Genomic DNA, 14740 nt, shown 5'->3' with positions numbered 1-14740 from the left:
TGATGACTAAATGGATGAAAATGGAGGACTTTATGTGAAAAAGAAATGGAAAGCAACATGTCAAGTATATGTGTAATCCTTTAACTCTTGACCTCTGTAGTTTGAATTCTATTATAATAGACATCTAATGACCACTGGGACCAATTATAAGCGGATTCTCTTGGAATTACAATGCCCTCATTTTTCACAATGATGTAAGGAAACAATAATATATGCTTTGCAGATAAGCTATTTAATACTTGTTGAAAAATAATTTCTATTTGGTTTTGTAATATAATATATTCTGGAAATACATTTTCCTAATTTGTTTTAGTTTGATTAAAGCACACAAGGAGGCAGTTTTAAACCTTTTGATCGGGGTTAACCATACTGTTAAATAAAATTTTTAAAATCCACTTACTGTGGGTATCCAAGAATGGATTGTGTGTGAAAGGAAAAGTATAGATCAGGAACATGACCATGTTCCTTGCAGCTGCTAATGTCATAGTGATGTCTCTCCAACCTCTTGCATAGAGGAAATATTTTTCATTAGCTGTGTATTTTCTGACAGTATACCAAAGAATGCACACGGAATGTAAGTATCTAGAAAGCAAAATTTAGGAAATTTAAGAGACTTTAGGCAAAACCTCCATTGTAAATTATTCTTTAACAGTGTCCCTGAAAATATCTTTGAAAGGAAAAAGTTTCACAATTCATTGTGTTTTACCTAATATATTAGTTTTTTTGTGACTCAAGCACAATAGGCATGATTCTTTGGAGAGGTCAGAGTGATGCCTGTATAAATATCATGTGATGGCCGATGGAAATATTTTGTTAAGAAAAAGGAAAAATGTTGATGGATGGATGCCAGACTTTACTTTTCCTTAGCCTTATAATCACCCACTGTGACAGAGATGGCTAATTGTGCTCCAGTATCTGTTTTCACCTTCTCACATAGTATTAGAACTCCTAATTTTTAGCTGGCCACATGGCTGCTCAGAATAAATACTGTTTCCTAGCCTCTCTTGAAGCTAGGTGTGTGATGGCCATCTGTTGACAGATGTTAATGAAAGAGGTGCACACAACTTCCAGTAAGTGCCACTTAAGGGAGGGAGCATGACTTTCTTCTCCCCTTCCTTCTTCCTGCAGGCTAGAATGTAGAGATGATGGCTAGACTGTAAGCAGACATCATGGATCAAGATGTGACCTAGCGGATTACTGGTGTATGACAAATTACCACACAATTTTAGCAGCTTAAAACAACAAACACTATCTTGCAGTTTCTGTGTTCAGGAATTCAGGAATGGCTTAGCTGGGTGGTTCTGTCTCAGAGTCTCTCGAGAGGTTGTAGTCAAGCTGTTGGCCAGAGCTGCAGTCAACGGAAGGCTCAAAGGAGCTGGAGGATCCTCTCCCAGGATGGTTTATTCACATGGCTGTTGGCAGAAGGCATCAGTTCCATGCTGGCTATTGACAATAGGACATTTCCATAGGACTGCTTGAGTGTTCACGTGGCATGTCATCTGGCTTTTCCACAAGTGAGTAATCCAAGAGAGAGCAAGGAGAAAGCTGCAATGTCTTTTATTACTTAGTTTTTTTAAGTGTCACATCATCACTCTGCCATACTCTTTACTATAAATAGCTCACTAAATCTAGCCCACATTCAAGGGGAGGGAACTAGACGCCACTTCTTGAAAAGAAGAACTTTGTGGTAGACAAAATCATTGCCTGTGACCACTCCCACCCCCGGCCAAAAATATCCATATCTTAATCCCCAGAACCAGTGAATATGCTACCTTACATGGAATAAAGAACTTTGCTGATGTAATTAAGTATCTTGAGATAGGGAAATTATCATGGATTATCTGGGTAGGATTAATTTAATCACAAGAGTCCTTATAAGAGGAAGGCAAGAGGATCAGAATGAGAGTAGTAAATGTAATGATGGAAGCAGGTCAGAGTGATATGGCCATGTGTCAAGGAATGAACACACAGCCTTTAGATGCTGGCAAAGGTAAGAATGGATTTTCCTCTAGAGCCTCCAGAAGGAATGCAGCCTTTGATTTTAGCCCTGTAAGACCCATTTAGGACTTCTGACCTCCATAAATGTAAGGTAAAAAATTGCTGCTTTTTACCACAAACCATGATGTTTGTGGTAATTTGCTACAGTAGCAATGGAAAACTAATACAAGCATCAAAGTATTTGTGGACATATTTTAAAATCATCACAGTCCACCCTCTGGTCACAAGTTATTATTTTTTAAAAATACTTATTTATTTATTTATTTATTTATTTATTTATTTATTTAGGCTGTGCCGGGTCTTAGCTGCAGCATTCGGGCTCTTTGCTGCAGCAGCATGCAGACTTCTTAGTTGTTCATGCGGACTTCTTAGTTGCGGCATGTGGACTCAGTTGCGGCATGTGGTCTCTTAGTTGTGACATGCATGCGGGATCTAGTTCCCCGACCAGGGATCAAACCCGGGCCCCCTGCATTGGGAGCGCGGAGTCTTACGCACTGGACCAGCAGGGAAGTCCCATGGTCACAAATTTATAGTCCTCCCACATGCAAAATAAACTCACCCCTTCCAAGCCCCCCAAGTCTTACCCTATTACAGCATTGTTGGAGGAGGTAATCAAGAAGATGAGACTGCTGGATGACCCACAAGCTGAACCTGGCCAACTGGAGCTTCCTTACTTCCTCGCCTGTCCTTGGCATATACATTTTGCCTACTGTACTGTTTCCACAGTGGGAACTTTCTCAAGGACGTAGCCTTGAGACAGTAAGGTGTTGTTGAGACTGTCCGGATGTTATATATGACTGAACCTAGTTAAAGCCTCTATATAAACTTAAAAGAAAAATTTTATTGAAGTATAGTTGATGTACAATATTATATAAGTTACAATAGAGTGATTCACAATTTTTAAAGGTTATACTCCATTTATAGTTATTTTAAAATATTGGCTATATTCCCTGTGCTGTACTTTTACTTTATACATAATAGTTTGTACTTCTTAATCCTCTACCCCTATACTGCCCCTTCCTACTTCCCAGAGCCTCTATATAAACTTTCAGGGTTCTGGTGGGTGGGTGCAGAGATCTACTTGTCTTGCAGCCTCCCAAGACAAGCCTCGTATGTAAGTTCCCTTGCTTATTAAACCTGCCACCTACCAATGTGGAGTGGTCTGCCTCTTTCTTTCTTTGGTCTCTCCCTGCCCTTCATGTAGGGGGCTGGTTTCAGATTTCACCCCGGGAAGCTCCCAAGGTCGCAAACTAACAAGCATCAGCTCAAAGTCCAGAGTCTTATCCTCTAAATATATCCAGGGGTAGATAGGCTTCTTGGGTGAATTCCTCATATACAGCTACTTGAGTACCTCTCAACCTGAAGTCCTGTGAACTAAAGAAAACAGCTATATGCTTCCTTCCTACAACAACCAATGTAAAATGGTGGGATAGATGGGATAACTACTACAGACACTCCTGTTCCAACAGACAGAAAACAGGAGGTGCACAGAAGTTCCTGGTCCATTGCAATTCTCAAATTCACTCAGGTACAGGTTTGCAGTTCCACCTTCAAGGCCTCAGAATAATTCTCCATGGCTCTAGGTTCTACCCTGTAGGCTCTTTGTTACACCCTCTAAGTCATCCTTTTTTCATGAAAGGTAGCCCGTGTTTGCACCTAAATAGTTTTCTCAGCCTGCTCCCTGCTCATAGAACATGAGGGTCCAAAGGCCTCTTTTCTTTCTGTACTCTGTCTCTTTAAGGCCAAGCTGGCAGTGTTTCTGACAGTACAATTCTCTTTTAAAATTGTGAATTTCCTGTGAATCTTACTGGGGTTCAGTCCATGAGATAAAAGCCATATCCATAAATATCTTTGAGATAAATCTTTCTCTACCTTGAGCTTCTGCCGAAGGAAAAAAGCCTTCAGCTTTTTAGAAGCCCTATTGTTTAAATGAGAAGATCTGAGAAGCATAACCTTAAAATTTTTATAGAGTCTTTAGTTTGATTGAAAGATACCCTGAGGTAGCTCCATTAAATCACCCCTGGAACAGAAACCATTGGAACAATACAATAGAAGAAGCCTATGTACCTGCAACTATGGTACACATTAGCCCTGGAGTGACTATCTCTGAACCTCCTGAATGTGAGAGAGAAACAAAATTCTGTCTCGCTTAGTCAACAATTATTTAGGAATTTTCTGTTACCGGCAAAAGAATCTAATCCTAACTAATATATACTTGGTGCTATTGGGGGGGGGGGGTCTATGACTAATACAGTACCTAACTAGCTCATGAATAGATTCAGTGCTAAAAAAACTACAAGTGTTCAAGATTTTTAAAGCATTCATAGTCTGTTGATCAGCATACAGACTGCAGCCATTAGAGTCCTTACACATTTGAAATTGATGCTTTACGAATTGGTGGAAAATGGGATGAATCATTAATAGAGGTGACTGTAAACAAGGTGGGGGGCGTGGGGAAGTAGGGAATGGAGAGTGGGGTGTTTACAGAAATAAAAGACATGGTCTCAGCACTCAGATTACATATAGACTATTTAGGGAGATAAACTGTATACATTTTGAACGTACTAAAGAATGTCTACAGAGCAGGGTTTAAGGTACAAATGATCATAGCAGTATCCCTGAAGGAATTAACTATGGTAACATATTGAGTACTATACATACAGTTTTGAATTATCACAATCCAGGGAAAATTGAGGCTTAGATAGTATGGGTAATTTGCCCCACCAGGTGCAATGAATAAACAGGATTTGAATTTGGATTCATCTGTCTCTAAAGCACATGCTGTTCACCACATGTAAATAATGGAGAGCTCAGGTTGGATCGATCAATGTGAACAATTTTACCTATATGTTTGTAAAGAAAAGATACTTTAAATCGTGGGCTATTTTCAAAACACTCTGCTTGACCGAGCATTTACAACTTTAGTTTAGCAAGCCTTAAAGACGATTAATTTCATCGAATTGGATTCATACGACGTTTTAGGGACTCCTGCGGAAAGCCATGAACAATTGCTTTGTGTATTTTCTTTCACCAATATCATTTCATCTGCATGATGCATGAAAAGAAAAGTTGATTTTCAGCAAAAAAACAAAGTATCTGTTCCAAAAGTAGAGTTAGTCCTCTGAAGGGCAGCCTAGAACAAATCTCAGTAAGGTTGTGGGACAAACAGCTTGGAGCAACTGTCCATTACTAAGTAATAGTAGCGAAGCAGGATGGAATGTTTTAGGAGAAAGGGAGGGCGGGAGGTGTTCAAACGATGGATAGAAGATAACATTGAAATGGGATCAGATGGGGAAGGACAGCGGACCAGAGAATGAACACGGCTACCAGAAGAGCAGAGGGCGCGTAGGATGCAGGGAGAAATCGAGGTCCAGGGTGCAAGAAGGAAAGCTCGGAGATGAGCCCCGCCACTCGTGTCCAGGCCGTCGACCCCCGGCCGGGTGAGGTCACAGGCCCTTATGAGGTGGGGCAGACGGGTGCGGCCGCAGCACTGTCTAGTCCGGGCGGAGGCGGCGGCGGCGACCTCAGCCGCTGCCCGGAACCCCGAAGGCCCTGCAAGGCGGCCGTGGCGTCGGCATCCGAGGAAGCCTGGGCCCCGCGATCGCCCAGCGCCGGCTGCTCAGTGGGCGGAGCATCAGGGCGGTCAGGTGACCCGGGGGCGGGGCCTCGTTGCGCCGGAGCCTGGGAAGGAGGTGGAGCGAGAGCGTCGCGCAGAGCGAGGGGCCGAGGGGCTGAAGCACCTGCGTGAGGACCCGCAGACACCTGAGGGAGCGAGGGACAGATTGGGGAGCCGTAGGGGGCCGACGGTGGTACCTTCAGGGGACAGAGGTGGGTAGGGGAGACCTGCTAAGGCGATGGGGAGGAACAGCCTCCGAGGCTGAGGGAGAGAGGACGGCCACGCGGTGTGAGGTACAAAGTAGAACAGTTCCGGAGATGACTGAAGGTTCCAGAAAGGGCAGTGAGGTGACGAGGCGGACAGTCAAGGGGCAGAGTGAGGGATGACTGGGCCGGAGCCGGCGGTCCCTCAGAAATGGTGGTGGTTCTCGGAGGGTGGCGGTCACTGTGGCGGGGAGACTTCCCTGCTCCTTCGCATACAGTTAGACCTCCGTTAGAGCACTTGTTGCCACCTTCGCGGGTGGTTTTCTTGTCTACTTGTCTACTTGCTTTTGTTCCCAAAGAAGTCGTAAGCTTCACAAGAGCAGGGCCCCTTGGAATCCTTCACGGCGCGGGGTTTTGCATGAAGTGGATGTTCACTTAATATTTGTTAAACAAAGGTGGCGATTGTGGGTAATCAGTAGATGCAGTGACGTGGTTATACAGCTGCATTTAATGGACGTGTGCCGTCAACAAAAGTGGAGAAGAGTGAGTGAGTGAGGCAGCTCGTGAGGGAAGCGGTGTGAAAGGAAAGAGTGGAAGGTACTTTGTGAGGGGATGTCACTCTGAGAAGCAGTCAGTTATTCTGTGGAGGTGATGATAATTCACCAAGGGAGAAGGTACAACTGTGGAAGCACAATGTAAACCTTAAGGCCCTAAACAAAATTAAGTCTTATTTTGGGCTTTTGGAGTCAGAAGCTCTTTGTTTTCTGCCTCAGCTCTGCCTCTCGGTTTACTAGGAAGCAATGGAGTTTTACTGAACTATCCCTGAATTCAGGAGTCAGAGACCTGAATTTTGCTGCTATGTATTTTCTTGTGTACTTTGTGTGCGCAAATCACAATCTCTTTGTGCATCAATTTCCTCATGTGTAATTAATAATTAAGGGGTTAGACTGGAAAGATTTCTAAGATCATTCTAGTTCTGTTATGGATTCTGTGATGTCATGTAACATCAAACAAGGAGTCCCCGCGCCCCCACCCCCCAGCCCTTGACATATATCTTTTTTTTTTTAAGATTTATTATTATTTATTTATTTTTGGTTGCGTCGGGTCTTAGTTGCGGCACTCGGGATCTTCGTTGGGGCATGCGGGCTCTTCGTTGTGATGCATGAGCTTCTCTCTAGTTGCCGCACGCGGGCTTCTCTCTAGTTGTGGCCTGTGGGTTTTCTCTCTCTAGTTGTGGCGCGTGGGCTCCAGGTCGCGTGGGCTCTGTAGTTTGAGGCATGCAGGCTCTCTAATTGAGGTACGTGAGCTCAGTAGTTGTGACACGCGGGCTTAGTTTACCCGTGGCATGTGGGATCTTAGTTCCCTGACCAGGAATCGAACCCCCGTCCCCTGCATTGTAAGGCAGATTCTTTGCCACTGAACCACCAGGGAAGTCCCTAACATATATCTTTTAAGTTACAAAATTTTGAAAATTCTATACTTTGCCAAGGACTGGAAAACCATTTAGTAACAAATACAACAGCTTGATCTACATAGGGAATGAATCAATCATGATATTAAAAAAATACCTTTGATGTATCAGAGGGTTTTGAATTTTCTCACTTCTTTTTGGTAGTTTTTGATGAGTCAGATGATGACTACCAAGAAGTAAAGGAAAATGAGAAGGGATGGTGTGTGTGTGGGAGTGTGGTGGGCAGAGTACAGGATATGGCTGCTGGTGGCTGTTTTGTCTCTTACTCTTCTAGTACCACTGGGACCTTTGCTGGAATAGATGCCCTTCGTGCTTCTCATAGCTGTTTCTAGACTTTTCTTCCTCCCATTCTCAAAACTTTCAGTTTTGCACCTCACATCAGATTATACCATACACTACTACTCCTTGTTGCAGTCAAATTTCAGCTCCAGGCCTTCTACCACTCTAGCAATACTTCTGTCATAATTCTTGTGATTTTAGTATTCACATAGATGATCCTTTGAATATCTGGTCTCTCAGTTCTTGCCCTCCTCTCCTACAATAATTTCACCTTTCCTCAGTCACTTGCTCCCTTCATAGCTTCTGTCTTATATTGCCAATGACTGCAACTCTGTTATCTCAATATGCTGCACTCTCCAGCCATCACATTCCTACTTTTATTTTAAAAAAATTTTTTTTAAATGTCACCCATTCTCTCTTGTCCTTACTTCCCACCCACCTACTCAGTTTGTTTCATGGTCAGTAATTAAAACCACTCCCTTTCATTTCCCCCCAGTTCCCTTACCATCTCTTCAGTTCATTTTACTTTCTTGGCTAAATCATAACCCTAGATTTAATCTAGATCTCTGCCTACTGAGTTTCAGCATTTTTGCAATGAACATGGTTGGAGGAAAACACACAACCATGATTACTCTTCACTTTAAATTCATGATCACTTACCTAAAGGGGCCCTTCGAGCTGTCCAGCAATCATATCAGATTCCCCTGGGCTATTAATTCTTTTTTTTTTTAATTTATATTACCATTTATTAGTTTTACCCGTTCTTTAAATTTTTTTATTTTATTATTTTATTTATTGAAGTATAGTTGATTATATGACAGTATTATATTAGTTTCAGGTGTACAACATAACAATTCAATATTTTTATAGGTTATACTCCATTTAAAGTTACTACAAAATAATGGCTATATTTCCCTGTACTGTACAATATATCCTTGTTGCTTATTTATTTTATACATAGTTGTTTGTGTCTCTTAATCCCATAACTCTATTTTACCCCTCCCCACTTCCCTCTCCCTACTGGTAACCAGGAGTTTGTTCTCTGTTTCTGTTTTGTTACATACATTCATTTGTTTTCTTTTTAGATTCCACATATAGGTGATAATATAAAGTATTTGTGTTTCTCTGTCTGACCTATTTCACTAAGCCTAATACCCTCTAGGTTCATCCATGTTGTTGCAAATGTCAGAATATCATTCTTTTTTATGGCTCAGTAATATTCCATATCTCACACACACACACACACACATATATCATATCACATCATCTTTATCCATTCGTCTTTTTTTTAATAGATTTATTTATTTATTTATTTTTGGCTGCATTGGGTCTTTGTGCTGCGCACGGCCTTCTCTTTGTGGTGGCTTCTCTTGTTGCGGAGCATGGGCTCTAGGCACATGGGCTTCAGTAGTTGTGGCTCACTGGCTTCAGTAGTTGTGGCTCACGGGCTCTAAAGCACAGGCTCAGTAGTTGTGGCCTATGGGCTTAGTTGCTCTGCAGCATATGGGATCTTCCCAGACCAGGGATCGAACCCATGTCCCCTGCATTGGCAGGCGGATTCTAAACCACTGCGCCACCAGGGAAGCCCTATCCATTCATCTTTTGATGGACACTTAGGTTGCTTCCATGTCTTGGCTATTGTAAATAGTGCTGCTATGAACATTGGGGTGCATGTATCTTTTTGAATTAGTGTTTTCATTTTCTTAGGATACATACCCAGGAGTGGAATTGCTGGATCATGTTCTATTTTTAGTTTTTTTTAGGAACCTCCATATTGTTTTCCATAGCGGGTGCACCGATTTACAATCCTACCAACAGTGTACTTGGGTTCCCTTTTCTCTACATCCTCGCCAACATTTGTTATTTGTAGACTTTTTGATGATAGCCATTCCAACAGGTGTGAGTTGATTGGACTATTACTTCTTCCACTCTCCTAGGTGACTATTTTATTACAATGCTTCTCTCCTCAAACCTCCAGCTCCTCCTCTCACATCCTCATTCTCTGTTGATTACTTTGCTTCCTGTTTCACTAAGAAGACTAAAGCAATCAGAGATGATTTCCACTAGCTCCCACGATCACACCTACTCACCTACTCTACATGTAATTATGCCCAGTTACTCCGCCATGTCTCTTACTACTGTGAATATGTGCTTAGCTAAGGCCAGACCCTCCCCTTCTGCCCTAAATCCCATTTCCTTTCTCCTACTTGAGAATATTGTTCCAGTAGCTCTCCCCTCCTATATGATCAATTTTTGCTCTTCCACTACATTATATCTATCAGCATATGAACATTTCTTTATCTTTCCCCATCTTAAAACCTCATAACTGCTCTGACCCCTCAGCTACTACCTCATTTCTCTTTCCCTTTATAGAATAACTCCTTGAGTCATCTCTTCTGGCTGTCTCCAATTTCTGTCCCCCATTCTCTCTTAAACTCACTCCAAGGACATTATTTCTGTATCATAACACCCAAGTGGCTCCTGTTAGGGTAGTTGGTGTCCTCCATGTTGCAATATATATGTGTTGAATTCATGGATGGAGGGATGAATGGATTGGAGAAAAGGGATACGACTCTTTTTACTTTCCTTGGTTTGCCCTTGCAAGTTCGCATATATGTCGTAGGATTAAAAGAGTTAAGAAACAATTCTGTTGTCAGAGTTATGGGAAAGAGACTTCCTGTGCTATTTTTTCTCTTAGCTTGCAGGGACTTATGTGGTATCTGATTTATCCAGCAGATTGAGCCCTGCCAACTTTTTGATAATCTGATCAATAATTATGAAACAGGTCTCCCTTTCAAAGTTTATTTAAATCGTGCTTACTCTGCTTAATTAAGTACTTTGATGACCTAAGAACTCTTGGTGAGTAAGCTCAGTAGGGACAGAATTCCTTCCTCCCTTCCTCCCTCTTCCCTCCCCCTCCCTCCCTCCTTCTCTGCCTCTCTCCTTCCCTCTCTTCTTTCTTTCCTTCTTTTACAATATGTCTATAGCACTGTGCTTTGTTCTGTGAGAAATAATTCAAAGAATGATGAGATACCAGCCCATTCCTTAGAAATTGGTGTAAGAGCTATACATGTGATAATTAAATAAAAATACAAGGCAAATGATTAATGCCAGTTGAATAATGAAGACAATAAGAAAAATGAAGACAGTAAGTGCTATGCCAAGAAGTTTAGAGGTGAAGATTGAACTGGTTAGAGAAGCTTTCGAAGAGGTTATATAGAGTGGGTTGCTGGGGAAACCTGTACAGCCTTCTAATGTCTTCTGAGATAGGTATTTTTAATGTGGTTTCATTTTATTTTTAACATGTTTTGAATTCCAGGAATGTTGGGCATACCACATTCAACAGTAATTACAATAACATTTACAGAAATAAATTATTTTAAAGTACTGTCTCTCTATTAGACAGAATATTAATACTTGCAGTTAAACTTCACAATATGAAAAAGATACTAATAATTGCAACTAACAATGTAATGTCGCTAGCAATGTAATAAACCACTCATCAAATGTGACTCAGATATAAGTAAAAGATATTGTGAAAAATTTGGGAAATTCTAAATTTCTGAAGTTGGTTATCACATTTACATAGTGTAGAACTGGCTAAAACATTTTTTGTTTGCAATAGTATTGTTTTGAGAGGCAATGTTGTGTGGTGCTGAAGACCACAGGCTCTTGAGTTAGGATGCCTGAATTCAAAATCTGACTCCACTGTTCGTTGGCTGTGGAATCTTGGGCAATTTGATCTAAGTTTTTATTTTCCTCATCTGTAAAATGGAATGATAATTCCTTGAAAGGTAGTTTTCAGGAATAAATGAAATAATGCAGGTCAAAGTGTTTATCATAATGTCTCACAATAAGTATTTAATAGCATTAGCAATTACTGGCTATGTTAGTAGTTCTGCTTAACTGGGCTTATTTGAATAAGTACCTATAACAACTTTCTGCTTTTCATGACATTTGAATTTGGATTTCTATTCTCCTCCTTATACCACAAAGGTAAAGTTAAAGGACTGGATGATCTCCTGTGATTTATGATCTATTAACTGCCTTTTGTAGCTTTTGTATATATATGTGAGTTGGGAAATGTCTGTTAGGTATTGTGCTATAAGTGAGTGTTACATTGAAAGAATAACTTAAGGTAGTTAAATATAATTACTTATGTCTCCTAAACAGGGATATGATTTTTTATTTTTCTCTTTTTGGCAGGAAATCATTTTGTGCTACTGTTCATTCACACTTGTTCATCAAGTTCTTTGAGTCCTCAAGGGCAGAATTTACCTCTAAACAGAAAGATGGAAACTAAAGTACATTTATTTTGCCAGGTATTTTTCAAAACAGTTTCTAAAGTTTCCTTCCTTTTCTTTCTTAAAAATTAGTTTACATTACCTCACACCCATAATCAGTAAGCAGATTCATAGCAACATAGTCATATGATCTTGCTTAATAACTGAGGTGACCTTTGAACTCTTTTAGTGGATATATGTTGAACTCTCATCCCAGCAACCCATGTAGTATCAAGAGATCTGTGATGTGTGATGAGAGTATTTTTTGGGAAAGGGACAGGGACAATTTTTCAGGAGACCAAAGGATTTAAACCTACATGAGAGGTTGTAGACAATGTAATTAATATGGCAGTCTAATCAAAAGGTAATTTAAAAGATACCAAGTTTCTCTAGCCCTCTTATCTGTGATTCAGGGGATATTCTTATGTATTGGCCAGTATTGTGTCAATAAAAACAAATCTGGACTTAGTATGGAGAGACTTTTTTCAAAAGGATTATTGTAAGGGAGGAAAGAAACTATAGAAATAGGAGGAGGGGGGGACTATTGCAATAGGGAGAACACTGTGACCATAAGATCTGCAAGCATATCCAAGGTTTAGGGAAAAAGGGTTTTCTTTTCTTTCCTTTTTGTTTTTTTTTTAAATTTTACTTTATTATTATTTTTAAATTTTTATTTTATATTGGAGTATAGTTGATTAACAATGTTGTGTTAGTTTCAGGTGTACAGCAAAGTGATTAAAAGGGTTTTCTTTTATAGAGAGGAGTAAACAAGGCTAGGAAGAGCTGGGTATGGGGAAATGGGATGTTAGAGTGGCATGATCGGATAAATAGATCAGAGAATATTTTACTGAGAGGCCAGCCTATTTTCTGGAGGGGTTGCATGCTAACTGGCTCAGGCTGAGGGTGGGCCAAAGTTCAGGGGCTTGGAGAAGGAGAGAAGCTTAACCAAAGCCTAGTTAATAAGCATTTTGTCCTGATTAATTGGTGAGGATAAAACAGTTCAGCTAACCATTTATGAGGCAAAGAAAGGAAAATTTGAAGGTGTTTGGCCTTGTCATAGGTAAACAAGAGGGGTATGTGGTAAGTCTTATCTAAATCATTTGAGGAAGGGTGGTTCTTTGCAGTCAGCCATTATCCAGAACACAAAAGAATGAGGGAATTCTTCTTTCACTGTTTTTCAGGAGCACAAGACTCAGGTAGAATTTAACATTGTCAGTTGAGAGTCTTAATCTTTTTTTTTTTTTTTTTCGTATCTGAATATGGACTTTCTAAATTATTTTATTTTTTAACATCTTTATTGGAGCATAATTGCTTTACAATGGTGTGTTAGTTTCTGCTTTATAACAAAGTGAATCAGTTATACATATACATACGTTCCCATATCTCTTCCCTCTTGCATCTCCCTCCCTCCCACCCTCCCTATCCCACCCCTCTAGGTAGACACAAAGCACCGAGCTGATCTCCCTGTGCTATGTGGCTGCTTCCCACTAGCTATCTATTTTACATTTGGTAGTATATATAAGTCCATACCACTCTCTCACTTTGTCCCAACTTACCCTTCCCCCTCCCCGTGTCCTCAAGTCCATTCTCTACATCTGCGTCTTTATTCCTGTCCTGCCCCTAGGTTCTTCAGAACCATTTTTTTTTTTTTTTAGATTCCATGTATATGTGTTAGCATACTGTATTTATTTTTCTCTTTCTGACTTACTTCACTCTGTATGACAGACTCTAGGTCCATCCACCTCACTACAAATAACTCAATTTCGTTTCTTTTTATGGCTGAGCAATATTCCATGAGAGTCTTAATCTTTAAATTTATTCTTTTAGCGGATCTGGTGCCACCATATGAGACATGTACCTATACTGTAATTCCAAAAAACAATTTCAGGGGCTTCTTGCTAAGTACTGAGACATGTAATATATATGTATATATTAACCTGTTCCATCTTTTTATATGTAATACTTTATTGATTGTACCCTTATAAACTGATTTTGAAGATGAATTCTTAAATATTAAAAAAGTTAACAATATTAATATATCATACCAATTTATTCCCTTAAACTATATAGTTTGTATTTTACAGATGGTTCACCTTTATCCGTAGAGTTTTAGAAATTCTTTTCTTCCTTTTCTGTGTTGTTAAAGTTTCTATTCACTATTTGTTTCTGTTTATCAGGCCTTTGATAACAGGTTTTTGTGCCCCTCTGTCTTTTTAGATCCCCTTCTTCTTCTTTTAATGGTTTCGATTTTGGGTCATTTTTCTTAACCTCTCTGCTAATCCTTTCATCATTTGTAATAAACATCTCATCAGGACAGCAAATCAGATTGCCTTTTAGAAACAAGTTTTTAAAGGTGTGTCTCTGTTGTAAGATAAATGTGTGCAAATTCTAAAAGTCACTGAAATAGTTCTCTTAATTTCTATCTAATGCAGAAATAGAGGTCTCTCTAAACTCCCATGGTAATCTGCATTATAAATTGCCTGTGTAATCTGTTCAGGGATTAAAAACTAATGTACCTTTGATCAACTAGACGCAGTCCAAACTGCAAACTGCCATATTTCAAGAAAGAGAATATTTCCAACTTCATTCCTCTTTTTCTAAACATGTTAATTGCTCTTGGGCTCTAGTTGTTTGTTTGTTTGTTTTTTGGGGGGGTTTCTATTTAGAAGGAATATAGCTTTTTTTTTTTAATAGACTTTATTTTTTAAGAGCAGTTTTAGATTCACAGCAAAATTGAGTGGATGTGTTTTAGATTCACAGCAAAATTGAGTGGATAGTACAGGTTACTATATACCCTGTGCTCCACAGCCTCCTCCACTATCAATACCCTTCATCACTGTGGTCCATTTGTTATAACTGATGAACCTGTATTGACACATCATTATCACCC

General features: G+C 40.0%; 1 protein-coding gene across 1 annotated transcript in view; it reads left to right on the top strand.

Moving 5' to 3' along the window:
- Positions 1-11859: 11859 nt before the first annotated feature.
- EFCAB13 (EF-hand calcium binding domain 13) overlaps positions 11860-14740 on the top strand; it is a 117477-nt gene continuing 114596 nt past the window's right edge. Inside the window, 1 exon segment of the mRNA XM_068531738.1 lies at positions 11860-11889. Coding sequence (XP_068387839.1) covers positions 11860-11889 — 30 coding nt within the window.

This window comes from Eschrichtius robustus, chromosome 20 (assembly GCF_028021215.1).
Source record: "Eschrichtius robustus isolate mEscRob2 chromosome 20, mEscRob2.pri, whole genome shotgun sequence".
NCBI lineage: Eukaryota > Metazoa > Chordata > Mammalia > Artiodactyla > Eschrichtiidae > Eschrichtius > Eschrichtius robustus.
The sequence above is the reverse complement of the archived record's forward strand: the minus strand, read 5'-3'. Positions and strand labels throughout refer to the sequence as shown.